Consider the following 27,323-nt stretch of genomic DNA (forward strand, 5'->3'; position numbering starts at 1 on the left):
GGTCCCTTCCCCTCCATGACTCCCACCCCCCACCCCAGGGCATGCACCGGGCCTCTAGTCTATATATATATATATATATATATATATATATATATATATACACACACACACACATACATACACACACACACACACACATATATATATATATATAAAGAGGCAGGGTCTGTAACATCCAAAACAACTGAATGGACAACTGAACACCGGAAGTTAGTCCTGCAGTCAGTGCTGGGTTGCAGATCAAGCCTAGAGGGAGGCCCAGAGAAAGAAGCAGGGTCTGATCCACAGCATCCATGGCAGCTGCTGGTCAGCCCCACCTCTCTGATCAGGGCATGAGATAGGCCTGGAGATGCTGTCTGGCATAGAAACTGACCAATCAGAACCAAATCTGGGTGAACTGCAAGGAGCCAATGGCTGCCTAGGAGGCAGGGCTTTTGACGCTGACCATCATAGAAACCAACCAATTAGAACTTAATATGGGTGAAGTTCTAAGAGCCAATGGCTACCTAAGAAGTGGAGCTTTTGATGCTGATTGGCATAGAAACCAATCAATTGGAACCTATTCTTGGTGAACTACGAAGGCAGTACTTAAGGTGGGGGCTGAGGAGCGGTTTTAAGGGCAACAGCTGTTTGGTATAAAGTGTAAGAAAGCAGTTCAATTTTTAAATGACCTGATTGGCAGTATAGTGCATATGACTGGCTATCAGTCCAGATATAGGGATTATTTATTTTTGTCTGCCAAGAGCATCTCTTCCTGATAAAAAAAAAAAAAAGGCTTCCCCACCCATTTAAGCAATCCTATATAATCTATACTACTAAAAGGGTAATGTGCTTTTAAGATTGGGCCAGCTGGCCATCTTCCAGACGACCTACTTCCTTCTGGACAAAGCCATGGTGGTGGGGGCCAAGGCAGAAGCCTTTTGGGGCAATCAGACTGGCAGGGGAGGGCAGTTGGGGGCAACCAGGCTGTCAGGGGAGGGAAGTTAGGGGTGATCAGGCAGGCAGACAGGGGTTAGGGGCAATCAGACAGACAAGCAGAGGCAGTTAGTGGCAATCAGGCAAGAGGCAGGTGAGCGGTTAGGAACCAATGGTCCTGGATTGTGAGAGGGATGTCCAACTGCTGGTTTAGGCCCACTGTCGGATATCCCCCAAGGAGCCCCCGATTGGAGAGGGTGCAGGCTAGGCTGAGGGACACTCCCCTCCCTTGAATTTTGTGCAACAGGCAACTAGTCTGTCTATATATATAAAAGCCTAAGTGACTGGTATGACCGGTTCACCAAAAGACTGGCCACTGTGACACTCACTGACCACAAGGGGCCAGACACTCAACACAGGAGCTGTCCCTGGTGGTCAGTGTGCTCTCAATCCAACCTGCTGAGGGCAGCCAACCTCTCATGGTCCTTCCCTTCAGACTTGGCAAGACGGCCCTGATCACTGGCCAGGTCAAGGGACCCCACCCATGCACAAATTTGTGCACCGGGCCTCTAGTAGATAAGTTATTAGATCTGTAGAACCTGTACTCATGTTGAGGGGTGAGAGATGTTAGAGCAATAATTATGGTTTAGGGCAGTGGTCAGCAAACCATGGCTTGTGAGCCACATGTGGCTCTTTGGCCCCTTAAGTGTTCTAATGCCACTTCAAAATAGACTCACCCATGCCAAAAACCTACTTCTGTGCATGGGCCATGAAGTTTCAGTCGCATTGTACATGCACACCCACATGTGGTATTTTGTGGAAGTATCACACTCAAGGGTCCAAAGAGCTGCATGTGGCTTGTGAGCCATGGTTTGCCAACCACTGGGTTAGGGTGACTTAAAACACATGAAATGGTGAGATTCTTCTGTCTTTTAATGAAATGAAAGGAATGCAACATTTTATTAGACAAGATCAAATGGGTGAGGTTCCAGGACTTATTTACTTGTCTGTTATTGGAATTAAGAATTAAAATAGGTCTGTACTTATGAGCATAGGATAATCTCTCCATTGACAGTAAAATTATATTTGCATATAAATTCCTCTGTACAAGCGATTATTCCCCTTCAGTTATGGTTTATATTTAGTAGCTTTTTCTTATATTCTAGAACTAATATTATTATATGTGACAACATAAATGAAGGACTGTGTCTAATGAAACAAAACTGCAAATGTAATATATTCTCTGTGGTAAAAATGTCATTACATGTTGAAACCATAACCCTATAAGAACTGGGTATTAATGACAGGAAAAGTATGATAATAAAATAAGTCCTTTTAAAAAATTATTAGAAAGAAAATATACTTTTCTTCCCAGTCAGATTCTCTGAACCTTAGATCTCTAAGAGATTTTAAAGATATTCTGGTTCAGGGGTGGCAGATGTTTGGTTTTGTGCTACCACTTTCTTATCCCATGTCTCTTTGTTTAGTGATCTTTCTGTCATATGTTCTGGATTTTTTCTTAAATATCACTACTAAAAACTAATAACCCCCTTCTGTTTCTGTTTTAAGGTTCAAAACCGGTTAAAGTAATTTATGTTAATTCACCACTTCCCCAAAAGAAAATGACAATGAGAGAGAGAAATCAAATCTTCCATGAAGTTCCATTAAAATTCATGATGTCCAAAAATACATCTTTTCCAATCTCTGCAGTATTTATGGACAAACCAGAAGATTGTATGCCTGAAATGGATGTATGTAATTTTTTTTTCCTTAAGGGAATGTATTTGTTTATTCTGTTGAAGCTTAAAGTTTTATTACAAGTCTCTAAATCTGGTAGTTACAAATCTAGGCTTTAGATTGAAATTTAAAGTTGAACCTCAAGTCATGGCAACTAACTTAATTTGGGCAACTAACTTAATTTGTCTCAGCCTCTGGTTTTCCTCCTGTTTTTTTTTAAAGAAAGGCAATACCTATTTCACAAGATTGTTGTAAGCATTAGATTTGCTATAATAATGTAAAATGCTGAGCACAGTCATTAATATGCATGTACTTAAAACTCAGTTAATAATGCTGATAATTATGGTGGTAGTTTTAATTGTTCTCATTTATATTTTAAAAATTTTAAGTATGAAAAGTAACAGATGGATTGGTACAGAAAGTATTTGGCCAGATAGTTAATCCTTTTCAGAATGCTTAGTAGTTGTGTGACTTTAAGGAAGCTGTGTCTAATTTGTTTATCTGTAAAATAGGTATCATGATATTACCTCACTCATAGGATTATTTGGAATTAAATGAGTTAATATATGTAAAGCATTTAGACAGTACATTTAGAACAGTAAAGCATTTGCATTCCAGAAACAATAGCTTTTGCTATTTTGTGTATTTTAAAATACACATGATTATTAAAGTAAGACATTCTGTTTATACTAGACTTTCTTCATTTGTTCCACAAATATTGAGTAGATACTTTTATGTGCAGTGAGGATACAGCAGTGAATAAAAATAGTCTTTTTTTCTCTTAGAGCTTATATCAGTGGTGGGAGGCACAGATAATTAGCAAAAAAGCAGATAATGGTAAGTGCTATCCAGAAAAGAAGAGTTGGTTAAGGGAAAGAGATAGAAATGGGGGACTATTTTAGATTCATAGTCAATAAGGCTTTCCCAGAACAGAAAATATGAACAGAGATTTGAATAGAGTGAGAGAACAAACACAATAAGAAAGTAAAAAATAAAAATATTTTTCTTATTACTAAGAGTTCATACTATTTTAAGGATATTGGCATTTTGTCTTTTATATTTCTTTATATGTTTTCCTCTGTTTGCCATTCATCTTTTAATATTCTAATAAGGTCCTAGAGCATTCCCAACTTTTCTTAAGTTATTATTTATTTATTTATTGCATTTTTAAATCTATATGTTAGTGTGAAGTGAATGTAAGGAAGTAACAAGTATTATGAAGAAATATTAAATAGGTTAAAAGGGATGAAAACTGGCAGAGTAACTCTTTTCATTAACAGCAGACTAGGTTATTTGGATCTTTCTCATTATTGCTGACAACTACAATTGATCTTAGCCAAAAAGCTAGGAAGGGATTATTACTGCTGACAACAACAAAAAAAGCTGGAAAAAATATAAAAACCCTTTCTTAAAATCATCAAAGAACTAACAAGATAGTAAGGGCTGAGATATCAGAGAAGATCAGAATCCAGGGAGGTGAGGCTGTCACTTAAGGTTATTTTTGCCCTGGATGGTATTGACCAGCTCTGAAGAGGCAACAGAAAATGAACTGTGGTTTTGACAGCATCAAATCACAGCTCAGTTTTTCATCAAAGGCTTAGACCCTACAGGGCTATATCCCAATAGTAAGGGTGAACCAGAAATAAATTGTCTTTCTCAGAGGTTGTAGCCTGAGTTTTCAGGCCTTGAACTTGGATTCAGATGGTTTTGGATTACTGGTGTCTCTAGGCACGTCACAGGAACAAATGAAAATAATTATTAGAGGAACATAATATCATTTTGAGCCTCAAATAGTTTCTGTGAATAACTTAAAAATATAGATAACTAGAAACAGGAGGAGAAACAATGATCAAACAAACAGATTCACATAAGTGGGTCTTAGAATTATCCATCAAAAACTGTTAGTCAATTCTGTTTAATTTTACAACATTCAAAGAAAATAATACTTGAAAATTTCAGTAAGGAACTGGAAACTTTTAAAACTATAACAGTCCAGCTGGTGTGGCTTATTGATTGAGCAGTGACCTATGAACCAGAAGGTCATAGTTTGATTCCCAGTCAGAGCACCTGCCAGAATTTTAGGTTCAGTCCCCAGGAGGGGGGAGTGCATGAGGCAGCCAATCAATGATTATCTCATCATCCATGTTTCTAAGTCTCTCCTTCCTTCTCTGAAGTAAAAAAAAAAACCACTACATAACAGATTATTTTCCTTGTGAATGAAGAACATCCATTAGAGGGAGGCTGAATTTTGCCCTATAACAGATTTGAAAAAGAACTAAATAAAAATTTTAAAACTGAAAAATAGTCATTACAGTTAAGAATTCTACAAATGAGTTATAAGCACATTAGATAAAGCTGAAAAGAGAATCGATAAACTGGAAGATAAATCTGAGAAGACTATCCATGTAACACAATAAAAAGATTAAAAAAATATATAGAAAATAAGGCAAGAGATAGAGAAGATATAATGAAAATGTCTAATATGTGTAGTTACACCCAGAAGGATGGTGCAAAAGAGACATTGGGACCAAATCAATACTTGGAGACAAAAACTCTTAAAAGATCTCAGAGAAACAAAAGGCACACTATTATACAGCACTGAGAGTTAAACTGGCAAATAACTCTCAACAGCAACAATGAAGCCAGAAGACATTGGAATAATACTGTGCTAAAAGAATATAACCCATTTACTAAAATTGTGTAACAAATTAAACATATTTTTCATTAAATATTGAGTTTGCTACCAGCAGACCCCCTCTAATGGATGTTCTTCAGGCACAAGAAAAATAATCCAGGTGAAAGGAGGAATGAAGAATAACAAAAGTGAAAATAATATGTAAAGACTCTAATTTGTAGGTGATTGCAGGGGCACTCAAGAAGTTATTAGTAAGAGATTTCTGAGATGACTAGAGCCCTAAGAACTTCAGATATTGACCAGCCAAAGTTCCAAGACAGAAGCCTTTGTTCAGGAAAAATTAGTGGTAGTAGAGTCCATATTCAGCAGAACAAGGGCATTAAAGATAAAGAAAAAAAAGTTTTCAGATTACTAATTGTAGGTGAAGGAAATAGAGGAACCAGATCAAGATTCACACGCACACACACCAACCTGCATATATGCATACTTTGTGGTAACAGAGAAGCATGAGCTTAGAGCCATGAAGCTAAGAAAGCTGTCTGGCATACAGGATTGTTCTTCCATAGCAGCAAGAAAAATCATCACATTTAAACATGAAGAACAGAAGAAGCTTGTTGATGGAAGCTCTTACAAAGTATTAGAGGAGGGAAAACATATTGTTATAACATTTCTACAGTGAAGAGGTGACCACCAAACCTAAACTGTATTCTTCCTAAAAAACTCACTTCTAGAAATATAGCTCAGAAGTACCAGGAAAAGAACAAAATGTATGTGCAGTCTATTCATTGCTGTACTATTTGTAATAGCAAAAGATTGGAAACAGTGCACATGTGTACAGGTATTAAATAAATGGTATATTTTCAATAGTATACTAAGCAGCTATTAAAAAGAATAAAAGAAGCTTTAGATATGCCACTATCCAGGAAATATTAAGTGAGACAGGCAAGGAAGAGAACATTTTTTGTAATAGGCTATTTTTTATTTAAGTAAGAAGGAAATATAAAATCCATGATTGGCCAAACGTAGGTTTACAGTTTTGAGTACACAAAATCAGAGTAAAGAAAATCCACACAATGAAGAATACAGTTAAACTAATGAAAATGGTTAATTGGAGGAGGGATGAACAAAGCAGAGGAGGTAGGATTATCAACTGGATTTCTCTTAATGTTCTTTGTTTTATACTTTAACTGTTTTAAATGTTTTACATGTCTATGAAACAAATTTTAAAATGTTATAAAAGCCAATCAAAGCTGAAGTGAAACAAATGAACCAACCCACTGTATACCAAGTTAGTGCTTTAACCAGTCAGAGAAGAATTATTTTTAAGTGATTGAAACTTAGTAAATTGATTGTTACAGCACTAAAAGATTCATTTCCTAAATTTAGAAAGAACTGCTAAAAAATCTTAAATTGCATTTAGTAGTTATATTGTTAAGAGTGATATTGCAGTTTTTATTTTGAACACATCAGATAATACAATAAAACTAATATGTAGTAATTATATTTATATTAGAAATCAATAATTCCTAATATATCGTAATAATACCAAGCAATGAAGTTAGGTAAAACATCATAATAATATAGGAATTGTATCAAAAAGATGACATCTTGAAGGGTTTTCTGTTGGACAGAGATGTGCCAGTTTAACTATGACAAAGGATGATTGCAGTGGCTTGAAACATGAAATATGGTAAAATCTATAAATCATAATGATACTTTACAGAAAGTGCTAGTCATCTTTGGAGAATGCTAATGCATTAAGTCGTTATTGTGAAAACTTATTTTTTAAAGTAAAGTATTTGTCTTGCCTTTCCAGTACAAACTATATATCAGGGTAATGAAAAAAAATGACTGTCATTATTTTGTAGCTCTTAATGAAATAGTGAATCTAGCCAGTGATCCTCATTAGTGACCGCTAAAATCATTAGAAGATCAATGAGGAATTTTATAATGAATAGATTAAGTTGATGAAGCTTGATGAACCAACAAATCGATTGTAATGCCACAAGAAGAAAGATAACCAGATATCGTTAGCTTCCTGATTGAAGCAGAAATATACAGTACCTTAAATAAATATTCAGCTTAAAAAATTATACCTGAATCTGACCAAGCTATTAGATCATTTTAATAAGAAATTCTAAAGCTATATGAATGGTATCAGAGGGATGCAAGAGTTAAAACTTAAAATGGAAATTTTGTCCATGGCTAGGTAGGTTATTTTGTTAGAGCTTTGTTCCAACACACCAAGATTGTGGGTTCAATTCTTGGTCAGGGCACATACAAGAATCAACCAATGAATGCACAAATAAGTGGAACAACAAATCAGCGTTTCTCTCTCAAATCAATTTAAAAAATGGAAGTTTTACAGACTAACTAATCTGGTTTCTTCTCTAAGTATCTGGCAGATGTGGGAGTTGACAGAATATGGGGAGAGGCATTTGACAAAGAAAATTGAGTGATGTGTCAGCCAAATGCAATATAAAGATTTTGGTTGAATACTGATTTCAATAAATAATTGTAAAAAAAAAAATCACACTGGGAAATTTTAACATTTGATTAAATATTTTATGACATTAAGGAAGAATCCTTTTATAGCTACATGCTAAAGTACAGATAAATAAGATTTTTAATTTTATCTAAAACCTGTTGGGGTGAGAATTGTTTTTCATTTCATTAATTTTTTATTTTATATTAAATTTTCTATTTTATTATTATGTATTGCAAAAGCTATGAATGACACTTCTGATTTTTAATGTCTAATTTAGTGTTCTAATTTTTGTTGCTCTTAAAGTATTTTATAATTATCATTAGTTAATATCTGGAGTGTTTGTTCATTTCCAAGTGCTTGGGTTTATATATTTTTTAATGATTTTATTTCCCTCTAAATAGAGAGTAAGACCTTAGAAAATTGTGCTTTGTGCTATTTTGATGTTTTCTTTGTGTATTAACTTATAGTCCATCTTTGGAAATGCCCCTTGGAATCTTGGGAGGGAAAAGGTATATCTCTGTAGTCTATACGTATGTTTTTAGTCATTCATCTTTTTGTTTCAATCCTATAATATTATTTATACTTTCTGTTTTTACATACTTAGTGACATATACAATTATGTTTCTGTCAAATTTTCCTTTTATTTTTAAGTTTTGACTATATATTTTGATGGGTTAGGCATGTCACAATTTATGACCAGACCATTATCTATTCGTCATCAATTTCCTCTTTTTTTAATATAGGATTTCTTTTTCTGTCTAATGCTTTGCATTGAATTCTGTGTTGTCTAACACTTAATATTGCTATTCCTTCTCTCTTTATTTCTTGATATTATGCCCTGTGGTGTTTTTTTTTTTGTTTGTTTGTTTGTTTTACCTCTTTGTGAAGGAATGCTTTATATAAATAACATAGTTTATTTTTTACTAAATCAAGTAGTATTTTTTTTTTAATTTTATTAAGATCTACCTTTACTGAGAAGCTATTGTATTTACTATGTGCCAGGGACTATGTCAAGTAACTTTCTATATACAAGTTTTCATTTACTCCTTAGAATAAATTCAAGATGACCCTGTTATCACTATTTTAATGATGAAGAGATTAAGGCCCCGAAAGATTAAAAGAACTTACACAAGTTGACTTACTCACTATCTGATTGCTGTCAAACTTTCTTTCTCAAAACCTGAGCTGTAAGGCTAATGGGTGCACATAGCCCAGCCTGTAACCAAATTCCCATGGTCTTTCTTTAACATGCTATGCCAGATTAGGGAGAGATCTGCTGCTTGAGGAAGAGGACTGTTTATTCCTGAATAAATTAAATCTGTAATTCTTCAATTACCAAAATAGTACATAAAAAAACTATAGTTTCAGTGGCTTCATGTGCCAGAATACCAAAAAATCATGTCCTGTCCATTTCTCCCTCCTCCTGTTACTGAGATTCGTTTTCCCTGAGTACATGTAGGAAGAAAGTCACTGATTGATGCACCCGATTCAGAGGCTGGCAACCCTTCACCAGCTGCATTCCTCATAGTGGCAAAGAGGCTTTTCTCCTGTCAGCTAAGTCCAGGTGTCTGCCTCTGCAAGCGTGTGTGGAACTGGTGTGAATGAAAATCTGCTTCCTTCCTATTTGGCTCCATGTCGTCTTTGTGGTCCTGTCTACTTTTTGATTAGTGGAAATTCTTCTTGGGATGTGGTAGTTCACAAATACTCCCCATTTCCTGTGTTGATAACAGCTTCACAAATTTGTGTTTCATCAAAATTGCAATGGGAATGTAAAATAAATTAGTTGATAGTCATTTATTGTCATTCTTAAGCAAGAACCTTTCAAAGCCATTAGACTTTCTGCTTTTAAAGAGCATGAACTATGTATGTGAGGTGTAGGGGCCATTAAGAGATAGATGAGGTGTGGCCTGGAACTTTTGCTAATAGTTTACCGATATATTTTCTTAAGATGTCTCATGAAGTTAATGATTGCCGAAAAATTGAAACCCTTGAAAATTTGGATCTGGATTTTGATGATGATGTCACAGAACTTGAAACTTTTGGAGTAACGACCACCAAACCATCCAAGTCCCCAAGTCCAGCAAGCACTTCCACAGTACCCAACATGCCAGAGGCTCCCAGAGCCCCCAGTGCAGCAACCACACCTGTGGCACCAGCTGCACCAGAAGACATTTCTGCTCATTCCAGAAGTTTAGCTCAGATTCTAATGCAACAGTTGCAAAAGGAGAAACAGCTGGTGACTGGTAGGGACGGTGGCCCTGAAGAGTGTAAAAGTAAAGGGGATGAGGGAGTTGTACCATGTGCTGAGAAGGTATCAGATAATTCTGTCCAACCTCTGGTGCAAGATGGTGACTTGCAAACACCTGATGCACTACAGTTAGGAAGTTCTGTGGAAATGGAAACCTCTGATAAAAATGACATGGCTGCTGATACAATGTGTGCTGATGAAAGACTCAATATTCTAGAGAGTACTGACAATTCAAAGGAAAAGACTGTTACATCAGAAGCAGAGAAAACAGAGGATGTAATTCTTTGCCAAAGTGATACAGATGAAGACTGTTTAATCATTGATACAGAATGTCAAAAGAATAGTACAGGAAAGACATCTGATGTGGGTTCTAACTTAAATGCTAAACCAGCCAGCCCAAATTCTTCCTCAGGACAGGCTTCTGTAGGAAACCAGACTAATACTACTTGTAGTCCTGAGGAATCCTGTGTTTTAAAAAAACCTATCAAACGGGTATATAAAAAATTTGACCCAGTTGGGGAAATTTTAAAAATGCAAGATGAACTCTTAAAGCCAGTTTCCCGAAAAATGCCTGAATTGCCTTTAATGAATACAGAAAATTCTAAACAACCTCCTGTTTCCGAGCAGCCCTCTGCTCCATCAGATACCACTACTTGGCCCAAAACTGCATGGACCTCTGCATTTCAGAAGCCAAAAGGACGTAAGTAAATATTTACAAAAAAACTTTATATTTACTCTTGTCTGTACCTTATCCTTCAGTTCTTTTCCTTAATTCCTTCACTTTCTCTTTGTATTAACCTGTTTAAAATCTTTATATAGTCATTGATATTTCACTTCATTTTTAATCTACTTACCAGTATTTTCACTTCCAAGCCTCCTTTCTAAATATGTACCCAAAGTTGTATAGATTTTGTACCCTATGTTTATCCAATATGTACAGTGGCTACTAAGCTATAGGCAATGTAGTTTGCCAAACTGAAGGGAAACTGCATAAAAATCATAAACATTTATTAATCCAAAATGTGTTTCTTCTTGGTATTGGACTGCAGTTTTGTACTTTCACATTTTGTGAAATAGATATAAAGCTGCACTTCAGCTCTGCCTAGATTAGGAAAAAGACTTTTTTTTAACTCTTCTTTCCTTTTCACTTCATATGTTGTCTCATTAATGTATACTTTGCCTAGGAATAGTTAAGATAATAGTTAAAAGAAAAAGAACTGTAATGCTTTGATTTCTGGTTTTGCTGCAGTTCCAATAAACATAAACATAAATGGTACTAGTGTGAAGGTGTACTCAGAGGAAATAGAACGCTAAAGTTGACAGAAATTTAAAAGTAGATCATTGAATTGTTTTATCTTGGATTATGATGAATAACCGACTAATGTCTTTTAAAATAAAAATGAGATATAATTCTTTTTAAAGGATTGCCATATGAACTGCAGGACTATGTTGAAGATACATCAGAATATGTAGCTCCTCAGGAAGGAAATTTTGTTTACAAGTTATTTAGCCTGCAAGACCTGTTGTTACTTGTACGATGCAGTGTCCAGAAGATAGAGACCAGACCACGTTCTAAAAAACGGAAGAAAATCAGAAGAGTAAGTTGTTACTTGTGGAGTTGGGATGTAGTAGCCCAAGTAAATAATCTTCAAATATCTAACATTACATTGTTGTGAAGTTTGTTATTGATCACTCTTATAGTAGTTTTTCCAGGTTGAATTTTTAGTAAAATACTGAAAACATTTTTATTAAGTGAAAGTGCTGAATTAAATATAATTAGTCATGAATGCTGATAATGTTCTTGCATGATATGTATAAACTTTGTGAATAATGGCCCCATCATAGATTTAACTGAGACTGGCACATATTTTCCTGCTTTCTCTGTGAATTTGGATTTTCATTATGACATACTAGAGGCCCATTGCATGAAATTCATGCACAGGTAGGGTCTCTAGGCCTGGCCAGCTATCAGGGCTGATTGGGGCCTTCTGGTTGCCAGCTGGGGCCTTCCTTCCAGCTGCCAGGCAGGCAGGGCCTTCCTTCGTTCCACATCACCCCCTGGTGGTAGGCACATGTCATAGTGAGCGATCGGACTCTGTCTCCTAGTCAAACTCTTGCCAGGATTGTCAGAAGACCAAATGTTTTCCTTTCTTTTTCCCCTCTTGTTTCTTTTGGGCTTGGTATCAATATTTTCCTTAGTTAAAAAACTTTTTAGTATAATTTGAATAATTGGCTCTTTCAACAGTTTTCTGTATTTGATATTTGAAATTATTTTCCAGATTAGTTTGATTTGTGTGTGTGACCACAGAATTTTGGTAAATAAAGAGGAGCCTTCTATGTTATAATTGATTAAGAAATAATGAAGCCGAAACCGGTTTGGCTCAGTGGTAGAGCGTCGGTCTGTGGACTGAAAGGTCCTGGGTTCGATTCTGGTCAAGGGCATGTACCTTGGTTGCAGGCACATCCCCGGTAGGGGGTGTGCAAGAGGCAACTGGTCGATGTTTCTCTCTCATCGACATTTCTAGCTCTCTATCTCTCTCCCTTCCTCTCTATAAAAAATCAATAAAACATATATTTTTTAAAAGAAATAATGAAGTCTCTAATTTTTTAAGATAAATTTTTCTTTTGTGTACATTTGTCATAGTATACGTCTTAAAAGTTTTAATATCTGTCTCATTCTGTCTAACCTACTACTCAATAACAATCTTCCAATGATCATTCTATAATGTCAGTGTGCTTTGGAGGTAGGGATTAAAATTAATTAAGAATTGTCATGTTCCAGCATTGATCCTTATAGATCAGTCATATTAAGAAATAACTGAAAAAAAGAAAATTAAAGTGTCAACCTTTTTAATCTAATAGCAGCAGGGTCTATCATGAAAACACTCTAAAGCTAACTGTGGGATTTTGGTGTATACTTTGTCCACCAGAATCCAATGGACTCGATGGATCTTTTGCTAATGATATTTTATCCTTTATTAAACTTAAGAAAGGTCTCGAATAAATTATTAAATTCCTAATTCTCATAATTGGGTTTTTATCACTATTTCAGACTTGAAATTGAAAGCAAATGACTTTTTAATTAATTTCATGAGGCAGTTTTGTATTTTTTTTAATAAGAGAAAGTCAAGGAATAGCAAAAGATTACACATTGAACATTGATATTCTCTGTATTAAAAATTTTTTTACTTTATTTGCTAATTTTTCTGTTTTATATGTATTTTACTATGATCAATTTAATGGCCACAGCATGAACATCTTAAATATATGTAGTATCAATGCTGTGGATTAAATTTTCAAGGTATTATATCTTTCTCTTACTTACCGTCTTTGACTTATTGGGAGATAACCTTTTTTCTTTCACTTTCTACCCTATGAACCCATACATACCACTTTGTAGTGATCTGATAGCTTATAACACTCAAACATTGATGGCCAGTGTCTCTTAAGTAAGAATAGCCTAGGAATGTTTTGGATATTTTTTTAATTTCTGAAGTCATTGTCATTCATTTGACTGAAGTCAAATTTATAAATGTAAAAACAAAACTTTATAGTAGAGACTCCATCCTTCATAAAAATATATCAAAACATATCCAAAGAATATCTGGATAGCCTTTGAGTGTGTCAAACCCAGAGTAAAAGATAAAAATTTTCAGTGAATAGTTATCAGATGGTACCAGTCATGTAATAGTTTAGTACATATCGTTTAAATCCTTAGCAAAATGTGTTCCCCTTGGAATCATGTCTCTCTGTTTCTCCCAAATGTTTAAACCATAGAAACTCAATAAATTGGTATTGAGTAAATGAGAAAACTTTAGGGGTGAAGAAGGAGGGAAATGTTGATAAAGTTAATTTAGGGAAGCTGAAGCACTAATTTGAGACATTTTGGAGTGGTATTGTTTACAACTAGGTTAAAATCTTCCTCATCAATATTTCCTATTTAAAAATCAACTTGTTTAGATAAAGCTTTAAAATATGTTATAGAAGTTTCTTCAAACTCTGATGTCCAAAAAATGCTGCTTAATAAGAACTGCACATTAGAGAACTTAAAACAGCAGCCAGTCTTAAATGATGGAATGAAATAAAAAGAGCTAATTTGCATCACAAGATGAAGCAAGAACGTATTGAATTATATCCAGAGTCATGAAATCCACACCAAGTAACTTTGAATGATTTGATATTATCTGTATCAGTTTACCAAATTTCCTAAGAGATATATTCTAAAATAATTCAAAAATTTATATCCAATTATTTTGTAATTTATATTGGTATTCTAGGGTGAGGAAAAAAGATATTGAAAGTACTTAAATAGAATGAATCCAGTGGGATTAGTGTCAGGAAATAACTTTGAAGTATCTATTTAGAAATGTATGTGAAAGTTTAAAAGGTTTATGTGAAAAATTGGAAGACAGAGAACCAAGAAAGCTTTCACTTGGGGAAAATACTGTAGGAGCTACTTATCAAGGGAGAAAGGAAATACTAGATTTAATTTTTATAGTTAGTAAACTTTGATTGCACTTAAACTTTCACTTTAATTTGGAATACTAAGATAAAATATTCAGACTTTCTTTCCTGTGGCTTCCTGGAGATGGCAGTAGAATACATACAGAATTTAAAGCCAGAATCAGATATGGCAGTTACTAACAAAAAAAATCCTCCTAACTATTCAAAGTACTTTATTTTCAGAAACAGTAATATTTTCTTATTTAAAAAAAATCTTAACACTGTTATCTAGTCATGATTCAGAAAGGGGTCTTCTTAATCAGTTGTTCTTTTCCTAACCCTGCTGTAAACTGGCTATTAAGCAAATGCCTTAGCCCTTTGGGCCTTCTTTTTTTTTTTTTTAAATCCTCACCTGAGGATATGTTTGTTGATTTGAGATACAGAGAGAAACATCGATATGAGAGAGAGACATCCATCAATTGCCTCCCATACATGCCCTGACCAGGGATCAAACTCACAACCTAGATGTGTGCTCTGACTGGGAATCAAACCCACAACATTCTGGTATATAAGTAGGTGCTCCAATCAACTGAGCCACCTGGATCTTCGTTTCTTTATCTCTAGCTACTATTTGCAGCTATAAATAATTTTAAATGCAGGTTGCCCATTGCTAAAGAATTATCCTTTATAATAAAAGCTTAATATACAAATTGACCAAACGGCTGAACCACTGGTTGATGGAGGGGTGGGGCCTGTGAGTAGGCTGTGCCAGGCCAGCCAGGGTGGCTGCCTGTGGGCAGAGGGAGCAGACAGCGATCACGGGAGCGACGGTGACCAGCAGTGGCAGAGGGGCGTTCGGGGGGGCTTGGTTGGCCCACCGGTTGCCTTCCGGAGGGAGCAGGCCTAAGCCGTTAGTCAGACATCCCCTGAAGGCCCCCGGACCGAGAGAGGGCGCAGGCCAGCCTGAGGGACGCACCACCCAGTGCAAGAACTTTTGTGCACTGGGCCTCTCGTCCTATATAATAAAAGTGTAGTGTGCAAAGTATCCCCTTGACTGGAGTTCTTTCGGAAGTTGACCAGGGGGTGGGGATTGCTGGAGGGAAGGAGGGAGGCCCTGGTAGGCCCACCCGCAGTGGCAGCAGGAGGCTGGGGGAAGGGAGGGAATCTCTGGCCAGTGTAGTGGCTGGTAGCCAGGGGAAGGGAAGGAGGCCCCAGCTTGCCGGCGGCAGTGGCAGGTGGCTGAGGGATGGGAGAGAGTACCCGGCCGGCCTCTGGCAGTGGCTAGGGACTCCACCTGTGCAGGAGTTTCATGCACTGAACCTCTAGTTATACAATAAAATACTCTTAGCAATAAAATTAAATTGAGGGGCTTTATTACTCAAAGTTTGGTCCCTGGAATAACAACTTTTTAAAAATGCAAAACTTTAGTCTTCACCTCAGATTCTACAATTTAATAATATTACCAGGTTATTCCTATGCACATTGAAATTTAAAAAACACTACTTTAGAGTTTTATAACATTCATGTTATCATATAGTCATATAAGTCAAAAACCTTCAAACTTGTTAACAGAAATTTTACTGAATTTGAATTGTTCTTACCACCATTGTGCAAAGCTCATTAAAATGCCCACTTTGTGAAAATCAGGAATTCTGAAACATTTATGAAATATTTTCAAGTATATAAATAGTGACAGCTTAGTATAATTTCAAAGTACTATGTAGCAATATCGCTCTGAGTAAGCTCCATAAATCATGTGTTTCTCCTGCAGTTGGAAATGAAGTTGCTGCTATTAACAGTAGAATTTTCTTTGTCAGAAATAAGATAACATGAGCACAGTGAACACGACTAACGTGATATTTCACAAGCATGTATTTTCTTGCATACCCTCCTTTAAACCAATAATGGGTACAGTCATTTACCTAATCTATTTAGTGTCCTGACCAATAAACTCTAAATCTATAACTTTCCAGGTGGTTAGTGTCTAGAATAAAGCTTTTATATTAATGAAACTAATGACATTCACAGATGTTAATGTAGGTATGGATGCTCATACATTCATAGAATGAAAACAAGCTGATCAGACTACTTAAGCCTTAGATAATGTGACTAATGCTTTAAAGGGGCAAAACTAGTAACTTTTTTTTTATCCTCTTGAGAGTTTCTAGTATATTTTATAGTCATTGCTTCCAGAAGCTGGTTTTTAACCTTTGGGCAATTGTGTATCAGAGGCTCTGTTTCAAGGTTTATGCTGTCAGACACATTCTCTGGCGGAAGTAAATGCAGATTTCCTGTTGCTGAAGAATTATTATACAATAAAATGCTTCTAGCAATAAAATTAAATCAAGGGGCACATGTGGAGAGGAATACTGCCTGGGCTGGGGCTGTCAGGGGAAGGGGTGGTTAGGATCTCTTTTTCATCCACTTCTCACCCACAAGGGTTCTATCTGTCTTTCTGTCTGAACCCCACTGTATTTGCAAGGATCAAATAAAATTACTCGAAAGCATTTTGAAAGTGGCAAAACTGTATAGGCAAATATATTTGTAAATAAATGGAACTTTGTGAAAGAGTATAACCTTACATTGCAGCAAGTCCCAGTTTATGTTCTTCCAAAAGTGGAGTATCAAGCTTGTTATGGAGCTGAAGCTCTGACTGAAAGTGAACTGTGTCGCCTATGGACTGAAAGTTTATTGCATTCCAACAGCTCCTTTTACATTGGTAAGTTATATAAGAGTCTTTATTCTCCTTTTTTATTCTCTTGTAAGTACATACTTTTTTATTCAATTATAAATGTTTATTCTATACGCTTTGTTTTTAGTTTTCTGATTGTTAACATTCCTATTAAAACACCATTCCCTACTCTAGAGTTACATGGCAGTGTGAGACTGATGATCTCAAATGTTTTAATTTCCCTCTTATCCCTTATCTATTTAGTTGTACATGAATGTCAACCAAGTTATTTTATTTTTAAAATACTTTAATAGTGTTAGTGACTAAAAATATAGAGGTGATTTCTAATGAGCTTCTTTAAAAGTACTTTTTAATTGGTTTAAGCATATACTTTGAAATGTTTTTAAAATTATAATGATACTAGAGGCCTGGTGCACGAATTTGTGCACCAGTGGGGTCCCTCAGCCTGGTCTGTGGGATTGGGTCTAAACTGGCTCTTCAACATTTTCCAAGAGTTCTCAGATTGCGAGAGGGCCAGACCAGGCTGAGGGACCTCCTCAGTGCACGATTGGGGCCAGGGACGGATGTGGGAGGTTGGCCAGCCAAGAAGGGATCACGGGAGGGCTCCAGGCCATATCTGGCCCTCTCGCTCAGTCCCGGCCAGACCCCAGAAGCAAGCTAACCTACTGGTCAGAGCAACCGCCCCCTGGTGGTCAGTGCACGTCATAGCGAGTAGATGAGTGGCCTTAGCATATCATTAGCATATTATGCTTTGGTTGAATGGCTGATCAGATGACCAGACACTTAGCATATTAGGCTTTTATTATATAGGATTGTTTTTGAAATCTCTAATTTTTAAAAAAATATATTTTATTGACTTTTTTACAGAGAGAAGGGATAGAGAGTCAGAAACGTTGATGAGAGAGAATCATCGACCAGCTGCCTCCTGCACACCCCCCACTGGGGATGTGCCCTCAACCAATGTACAGCCCTTGACCTGAATCGAACCTGGGACCCCTCAGTCCGCAGACCAACATTCTAACCACTGAGCCAAACCAGTTTCAGCTCTAATATTTTTTAAAATGTATTTTTATTGATGAGAGGAAGGAAGAGGGAGAGAGAAATAGAAACATCAATGAGAGAGAAATCATTGATTAGCTACCTCCTGCACATCCCACACTGGGATCGAGCCCACAACCTGGGCATGTATCCTGGCCAGGAATCGAACTATTACCTCCAGGTTCATAAGTCGATGCTCAACCACTGAACCATGCCAGCCAACCTAAAATCTCAAACACTGATGAAATATTTTTTCTTTGTTTTTATTTTGCATCTTTTGGGGGCAGGTAGTTAGGCAGGGATTTAATTTGTGTTAGCTGGGTTCATGTATAGTTAACATAATTCACAGGAAGAATCATTGATACTGTTCCCTCCCATGAAATGCCTAATCTCACACATCTCGATCCATCCCAGCCAACTCTAGTTGCCCCTCTATTAAGTCATTTTCTTCCTGTGATCTCTCAATAATTATCTTTTTTTTTTTTTTTTTTTTACTGTTCTAATGACTTATTGCTTTCTACTTTAGGTTTTTTGAATCTATCTTTTCAAAATAAGCAGTTTAATAATCTGATGAAATTTTGGATTTGAATTACATTTCTCTGTTGATTAGTGATGTTGAGCAACTTTTCATGTCTTTTGGTCATCTGTATGTCTTCCTCAGAGAAATATCTAATCAGGGCTTTTGCCCACATTTTATTTATGTCTTACTTACTTACTTATTTCATCACCATTTATCTCCTTTATGACCTCTTTCACCTCTACCCATCCCCCTCCCCAATCACCACACTGTTATCCATGTGCATGAGTTCTCTCATTTTTTTTCTTTTGTTCAGTCCCTCTATCCCAGTTCCTGCCACACTTTCCTTCCCTCACCCTTCACCCCTAATGCTCTCTAACTATAAGTCTGTCTCTATGAATTACTTTTTAAAATAGAATTGTCATCTTGAAAATTTGCCATTTTGTTTTTTGGAATTATGGAATTATGCCATATTCAGAAGAACGTAAAACTTGGAATAAACTGTTTTGATTTTATGTTTAACCATAAGAAATTTTATGTGTGCTTTAATTAAAAATAAGCCAGATTTTTTTTTTCAGCTTTACAGAGGTATAATTGACAAAATAGTAAGATATTTAAACTGTACATGTTGATGATTTGATATACCTATACATTGTAAAAGGATTTCTCCCATATAGATAATTAACACATCACCTCACATATTTATATTTTTAATGAGAACATTTGTGTTCTACTTTGTCAAATTTTAATTATAAAATAGTATTATCAACTATAATTACCATTTATACATTAGATCCTTAGATCTTATCTATCTTATAGCTGAATGTTGTACCCTTTCACCAACCTCTTCCTATTTCTCTGGGAATCACTGACTTTTCTACTCTATATTTCTAAAAAATTTGACTTCTTTTATTTATTTATTTATTTTATATTTTCTGTACAAGTAATAACCATGCAGTATTTATCTTTCTCTAACTCATTTCATTTAGCTTAATGTCCTCAGGATCTATCTTTATTGTCATAAATAGCAGAATTTCCTTCTTCCTCTTGATATATATGTATATGTAGTATATCACATCTTCTTTATTCTTCTGTTGATGAACACTTAAGTTCTTTTCACATATTGGTTATTGTGAATAATTAAGCTGGCTTTTTATAATCTTAACTAGAGGCCTGGTACATGCACAGGGATGGTGGGGAGGGAGAGGGCCTTTCCCTCGGCTTGGCCTGAACCCTCTCCAATCTGGGACTCCTTGGGGGATGTCCGACTGCCAGGTTAGATATCCCACTCACAATCCGAAACTGCTGGCTCCTAACCATTTGCCTGCCTACCTGCCTGATCACTCCCTAACTGCTCCCTTGCTGGCCTGATTGATGCCTAACTGCTCCCCTGCCAACCCAATTGTCCCCAACTGCTCTCCCCTGCTGGCTCGATCGTTCCTACCTGCCCTGCCCTGCAGGCCTGGTCACCTCCAACTACCCTCCCCTGCCAACCTAATCTCCCCCAACTGCCCTCCCCTGCTGGCCTGATCGCCCACAACTGCACTCCCCTGCCGGCCATCTTGTGTCTGCCATCTTGTGATGACATTGCAGTGGCCATCTTGTGACAGCATTGCACAAAGCTACCTAGGTTTTTATTATATAGGATTTTTATCTTAAGAACCAAGTATGTCTTAGAGATGTGTAGAGAGTGTCCAAAATAAATTTTATTCATTTGCTTTGATAATAAATACAATATTTCTCTAAAAATTGTATCTCCATAAAAATTCAACTTTTATAGCAACTAGAAGCTCCAATATTTTAAGTTGTTATTCTTAAATTAGGGGCCTAGTGCATGAATTTGTGCACCTTGAAAGGAAATGTGGGCCAATAGGCTGTGGTGGGCACACTGGGGAGGGGAGAGTCTTGGCTCATCCTCTGCACCACCTGCCCCTTCCTGCCATGACCCCCGGTCCCCTCTCTGTTGGCAGCCAGTGCAGCTGATGGCGTTGGCCCAATCATACCCACTGATGGTGCAGAGCAATTGATACCAACACCAGCAGCGGGTGCGAGTGGCAGGTGCTGCTGCTGCCCCAGTTGCCCTTCAGAAGTAGGGGGAGGTGAAGAAGCCCTCAGAGGCGATAGGGGCCGGCAGCTGCTGCTCACACCTGCTGACAGCGCCAAGTGATATGGATCGGCACCGGGTGCTGGCATTGGGTGTGAGCAGAGGCTCCAGCGCTGGCTGCAAGTGCAAGAGGTGGCTGCTGGCTCCAATTGCCCCTAGGAGCAGGGGGAGGTGAAGCCCTGAGGGGTGATCAGGGCTGGTGCCAGGCAGGGAACTGTGGTGCGCAAGAGCAAAGAATTTTCAGTAACCACCAGAGACTCGCCCCAATGACAGCCTCCACTCACCTGCTCCACCATCCCGTCTCGGCTGATGCCCTCCATGTTCTGTGCATGACCCTGGTGGTCAGCACATGTCATAGTGACCAGTTGTTTGGTTGTTCAACTGGTTGGTCTATTTGAATATTAAGATTTTATATATATAGATTGTGGGCTGAGAAATTATTTCTCTCCTTTTTTTTTGGTGTTGACGCATGTTACCCTTTTTCCATTCAGCACATTTTTAAAACAATTCTTGGAATGTAAAGTTTCTTTATAGTTATTACAGTTTTATAAAAACACTAGAGGCCCAATGCACAAAATTCATGCAAGAGTAGAACTTCCTTCCCCTGGCTGCCGGCATTGGCTTCCCTCATGCATTCAGCACCCGGGACCCAGGCTTCTCTCGGCTACCAGCAGGCATCCACAACCCAGGCTTCCCTCGCAGGCCCAGCTTCATCCAGAAGGACATCTGGAAGGACATCTGGTCTAATTAGCATATTGTGCTTTTATTATTAGAGAATATTATAGATCTTTGAAGAGACTGGATAACTTGTTTAGTTTTTTAAATGCTGCAATTATTTTTAAGTTCTATATTTTATTTTAGGTCATATCGATGCTTTTACTTCAAAGCTTTTCCTGCTAGAAGAAATTACCTCAGAAGAATTAAAAGAAAAAATTTCAGCACTCAAGTAAGAAAGTTTATTTTGTGGTAGTAACTTTTAAACTTGTTAATATCACAAATTTTATTTCTAAATACTGTTCAAGTTTAAATCCTTCCATTTTCAAAACGTTTGAGCCTTTTATACATTGAAGCTTCTCCTGACCCAATTTGTGATCTATCCATATTAATCTCAATCTCCAAATTAAACATAATGCTAGTGGCACCAGTCTTTCTATTTAAGACAGGAGGAGGCTGGAGCAAGAGAGTAGGCCATCACCTTGGAGATGCACAGAACCAAATATTGCACCCTTTTTCAGGGATGGGAAAGAAAAGGACAGTCACAGACTCTTAGCTCTCAGGATTGTATATACTTATTTAGACATCCTAATTTCTAAATTTGTCCCTCTACCTAGCGTTTCTGTGCATCAGAGTGAAATGAATTTACTGTACTCAGAACAATACAAATGCAATGGAAATAACTTATAAACATTATGTAATTTGCATCTCCCAAATTTCTAGGAAAGACTGGTGGTAGTATATCTCCATTTTATATGTGAGGAAACTGGGACTCTGACTTGCCCTGGAGCACACAGCTAAGCTAGTGACAGGCTTGGTAGATAATATATTTGATTTACCACTTAGGATGAAAAATTGTCCTGATTTACACTAGTTGCATAGTTCCAGCCTTGAGGCTTGACACAGTTTTTCAAACTTTATTTCTCTGCTTGAACTTATAAATGTCCACTTCAATTAGAAGAATTGCTTCTTTCCAGGGGTAACCTATGTAAAGCTTTTTCATACATCACATTTACATACATTTACATATGTAAAGTTTTTGTGTACATTATTCAACACCTGTCCCACATCACCCAGTGAAAACCATTTTTAAATAAATAAGAAAGGAAATGAGTTTAGGTCTAGAAAAGATACTAAAGAAATTCATTTCATTTGTTTTTATCCTGTCCCCTGTCAGTGGCTTCTCTTGCATCACTCAGTTTCTCTCAATTTAAAGTATCTCTCAATTTCTTTGGAAGCTAATTCAGGACCATCTCTAAAAGTTAAGCTCTTACTCAGATTGGTTTTGCTAAAAACATCTGAACATTTTTAAAATTTTATAATTTGAACATAAAGTACTGATCTCCTTACAACTGCTCTACCAAAAGCCAGTCCTTGGTGATTTTGAAGAAAACTCAAAAAAATGTCAAAAAATAAGTATTATTATAATTTACTCAAATTAGAAATAAATTTTGGTATTCTGTGTTTTACACTATCTCAGCTGTTTTCTTTGTTACTGAGGGCATTTCTCTTCCTAGAGCTATAATTGTTAAGAGAAAGGGTTTTTTTGTTGTTTAATTATACATTAATTTCTTCAATTCTCTAGGATTTCAAGTTTATTTAATATCCTTCAACACATTCTAAAGAAATTAACTAGGTAAGTATTTTTTGGACAGTTTCATTGATATGTCTGATTTTCTTGGATGAAAATTCAAGAATACAAACTTTGAGTTTATGCTGTTAGGAATAAATATAATATAACCCAGAAGATTTATTTTTGTGTGTGTGTCAAAGTTAAAGTTGTGAAAATATAACTAAAAAGATATCATTTACGTTTTTCTATAAGGCTTATTTTATTGGCTTCCTATTGCTACTGTAACAAACTACCACAAACTTAGTGGCTGAGAACAACACAATGCATTATCTTACAGCTCTGCAAGTCATAAATCTGAAATAATTTTTCCCTGGACTAAACTCATGTCAGCAGGGCTGGTTCCTTCCGGAGGCTCTGTGGGGACAGTCATTTCCTTGCCTTCATTTTCAGCTTCTAGTGGCTACCTGTATCCCTTTACTTTGCTTCCTTTCTCCATCTTCAAAGCAAATCACTCATATTTCTGCTTTCCTTGTCACAGTTGCAAAGCCATTAAGTGTAACATTAACAGTTCTCGAGGTTAGAATGTGGCCATCCTGGGTGACCATTATTTAGTCTACCATAGTTATATTGTTCACATTTTTAGGGTAAGGAAGCAACATAGACTAGTGATCAAAAATCATTAGGTCCATGGCAAATATTAGAATATGGATTCTCCACCCGATCATTTATCAAACTAAGTAAGTGAACTTGTTACATGAACTTTTGGGTTTTTCTGTTATGCCCTTACCAAAAGATAAACTTAAAAACAAACAATTCAAGAGTCTGGTAAAAAATCTCAAAGTTCTAACTCTCCTAATTATTATGAAATGATGGTGTTGAGTTCAGTTATTTTCTAAGTACTTTTCAGTTCTCAGATTCTGTGATTCTGTAGCGGGATTCTTATTTTCTATATTCTGTTATTCATATAAAACACAATGCATATATATAAAAAAATTTTAAAAAATTTATTTATTGTTAAGAGTATTATAGGTATCTCCCATTTTCTCCCTCTCTAACCCACTCCACCCAGCTCCCACCCCATCCCAAGCTTTCACCACACTATTGTCTGTGTCCATAGGCTATGCATATATGTTCTTTGGTTAATCTCTTCTCATCCCTCCCACCCTTCTCCCTACTGATATATGTCAATTTATCCTACGTATCCATGGCTTTTGACCCATTTTGTTTGTCATTTTATTTTGTTCATTTGACTCAGACCTATAAGTGAGATCATGTGATATTTGTCTTTCTCTGATCAGCTTATTTGCTTAGCATTATAATCCCCAGGTCTGTGCTGTCACACAGTGTAAGAATTCCTTCTTTTTTACAGCAGCATAGTACCATAAACTCTTGATTTTTGTGGACTTCAGATTTAACAGACAGAATTTCCAGTCCATATGTTATATGTGAAAATTAATACCCTAATGATATTAAAATGCTTTTAACAAGATTTGCTTATAATTAAATTAAAAGATTTTTTGTTATTGTTACTAATTCATTGTTATTTTTAATAAATTTTTGCTTATAAGCCATATGTTGGGAAAAATACTGTGTTAATTTCACCGACGTAAATACATATTACATATTGACAGCTATCTTCTGCAAGAACAATGTTCAGCAAATGATTAGCATGTGATCAATTACCACGGAGGTTATTGATTGTTGTGGCATGGCGTGACTTTCTGCAGCAATTGGATGCCTGCCAGCAGGTGTTTCCATATGTGCTGTGCCATGCCCTCGCTGTATGCATTTATTTTGTCACTGGAGGTGACTGGTGAATGCACACATTTACTAGACCTATTTTAAATTATAAATTTAAAATTACAGTAATACATATAGAAAACTTTTCAATGAAAGTAAACTTTCATACATTTTGATTTTAATGACACAAACATGTCTACATAAGTAAAAACAGGTGAACTAATTTATCAATTTTTTAACTTACATATTTGGAAAACCACTTTATTATATAACAGACTTTGGCTTTAATAGACACCCCCTCACCTGAATTAGTTCCTTATAAGCAAAGTTTAGCTATATTCCATGATGTAAATGTACCACAGATGAGTGAATAAATCATCCACTAATGGGCACTTGAGCTGTTTCCAGATCTTAGCTATTGTAAATAAATTTAGGGGAGCATATATTCTTTATGATTGGTGTATCGGGGCTCTTAGGATAAATTCCCAGAGGTAATGAGGTGAAACAGTAAAAAAAAAAAAAAAAAAATACACATCAGTAATGAGGTGAAACAGTAAATATATATATTGAATTGTTGGATCAAAGGGCATTTCCATTTTCAACTCCATACTGTTTTCCATAGTGTCTGCATTCCCACCAGCAGTGTACTATGGTTCTTTTTTCTCCACATCCTCTCCAGCTCTGTTATTTGTTGATTTATTGATAGTAGCATTCTGACAGGTGTGTGGTGATATCTCATTATAGTTTTTATTTTCATCTCTTTAATTATTAATGACCTTGAGAATTTTTTCATATGTCTCTTGTCCATCTGTCCTTTTTGGAGAAATGTCTATTCACTTTGCTCATTTTTAAATTGGATCGTTAGTCTTCCTGGTGTTGAGTTGTATGAGTTCTTTATATATTTTGGAAAATAACCCCTTATCAGATATGTCATTTGCAAATATAATCTCCCATACAATGGGTTCCATTTTCATTTTGTTGATGGTTTCTTTTGCTGTACAGAAGCTTTTAGTTTGGTGTTATCCCATTTGTTTATTTTTACCTTTGTTTCTCTTGTCCTAGGAGATGTATTTGCAAAAATACTGCTACATGACATGTCTGAGGTTTTACTGCCTCTATTTTCTTCTAAGATATTTATGGCTTCATGGCTTACATTTAAGCTTTTTATCTATTTTGAATTTATTCTTGTGTATAGTGTAAGTTGGTGGTTTAATTCCTTTTTCATTTTTTGTTGTTTTTTTTTTTGGGGGGGGGCTGGGGGGCGGGATTGTTTTGCATGTATGTACCTGTCCAATTTTCTCAACACCATTTTTTGAAAATACTGTCTTTACTCTATTGTATGCTCTTGCCTCCTTTGTCAAACATTACTTGACCATAATGGTGTGAGTGTTGATTTCTGGGGTCTCTGCTTTATTCCATTTTTCTATATGCCTGTTCTTGTGTCAGTACATGGCTGTTTTGATTAAAATTGCATTGTTTGTATAGTTTGATATCTGGTACAGACAATCCTTGGGTTAGGATTACATGGGACTCATTTTGTGGTTACATCACCATCTCCCATTTATTTATTTTTTAAAAAATTCCCTCATTTCAACATATGTACATTATGCTTTTTATTATTTACAAGTAAAGGTCAGGAATTGTTATCTTCCTTTTAATTAATTAATTAATTAATTAATTTATTTTTACTGTTTTACCTCATTACTGCTGTGTATATGCTCCATGTGAGTGACGTAGGTGCTTATGTAGGTGGGTTCCAACTTACAGTGAAAATAGCCTTATATTGCACCATAGGAACGGATCTCTGACGGAACCCAAGGACCTACTGTATTATGATCCCTCCAACTTTGTTCTTCTTTCTCAAGATTGATGAGGCTATTCAAGTTTTTTTTTTTTTTTCATTCCATATAAATTTTTGGAATATTTGTTCTAGATCTTTGAAATATGCCATTGGTATTTTAATATGCATTGCGTTGTGTCTGCTGATTGCTTTGGGTAGTAGGGACATTTTAATGATGTTATTCTTTCAATCCATGAACACAGTATATGCTTCCATATACTTGTTTGTATCTTCCTCTATTTCTTTTTTCAATGTTCTGTAGTTTTCAGGGCACATGTGGGAGGCACCTAATAGATGTCTCTCTAACATCAATGTCTCTGTCTCTGTCTCTCTCTCTCCCTCCCCCTCACCCTCTCCCTCACTCCCCCCCCCCCACTCTATTTAAAATCAATTGAAAAAATATACTCAGATGAGATTTACAAAACAAAAATGCCATCAATTTCTGGATGTTAATTTTATATCCTGCTACTTTCTTTAATTCACTTATTAAATCTAGTAGTTTTTTGGTAGAGTCTTTAGGTTTTTCTATGACATTTTATTATCATTACCTTAGTTTTTTGTATTAGGTTTCTACTGCAGATATAAACAAACAAACAAACAAAAAACACAAAATTAGTGTTGTAGAACAACACAGTTATT

General features: G+C 36.1%; 1 protein-coding gene across 1 annotated transcript in view; it reads left to right on the plus strand.

The window, feature by feature from the left end:
• ICE2 (interactor of little elongation complex ELL subunit 2) overlaps positions 1 to 27,323 on the plus strand; it is a 61,343-nt gene that overhangs the window by 23,155 nt on the left and 10,865 nt on the right. The window contains exons 9-14 of the mRNA XM_084873197.1: positions 2,485 to 2,666; positions 9,724 to 10,723; positions 11,446 to 11,621; positions 17,056 to 17,185; positions 21,679 to 21,763; positions 23,117 to 23,167. Coding sequence (XP_084729323.1) covers positions 2,485 to 2,666; positions 9,724 to 10,723; positions 11,446 to 11,621; positions 17,056 to 17,185; positions 21,679 to 21,763; positions 23,117 to 23,167 — 1,624 coding nt within the window. The remainder of the gene's footprint in view (positions 1 to 2,484; positions 2,667 to 9,723; positions 10,724 to 11,445; positions 11,622 to 17,055; positions 17,186 to 21,678; positions 21,764 to 23,116; positions 23,168 to 27,323) is intronic.

Source organism: Pipistrellus hanaki (genome assembly GCF_964339955.1).
Source record: "Pipistrellus hanaki genome assembly, chromosome: 1".
In the NCBI taxonomy this organism is placed as follows: domain Eukaryota; kingdom Metazoa; phylum Chordata; class Mammalia; order Chiroptera; family Vespertilionidae; genus Pipistrellus; species Pipistrellus hanaki.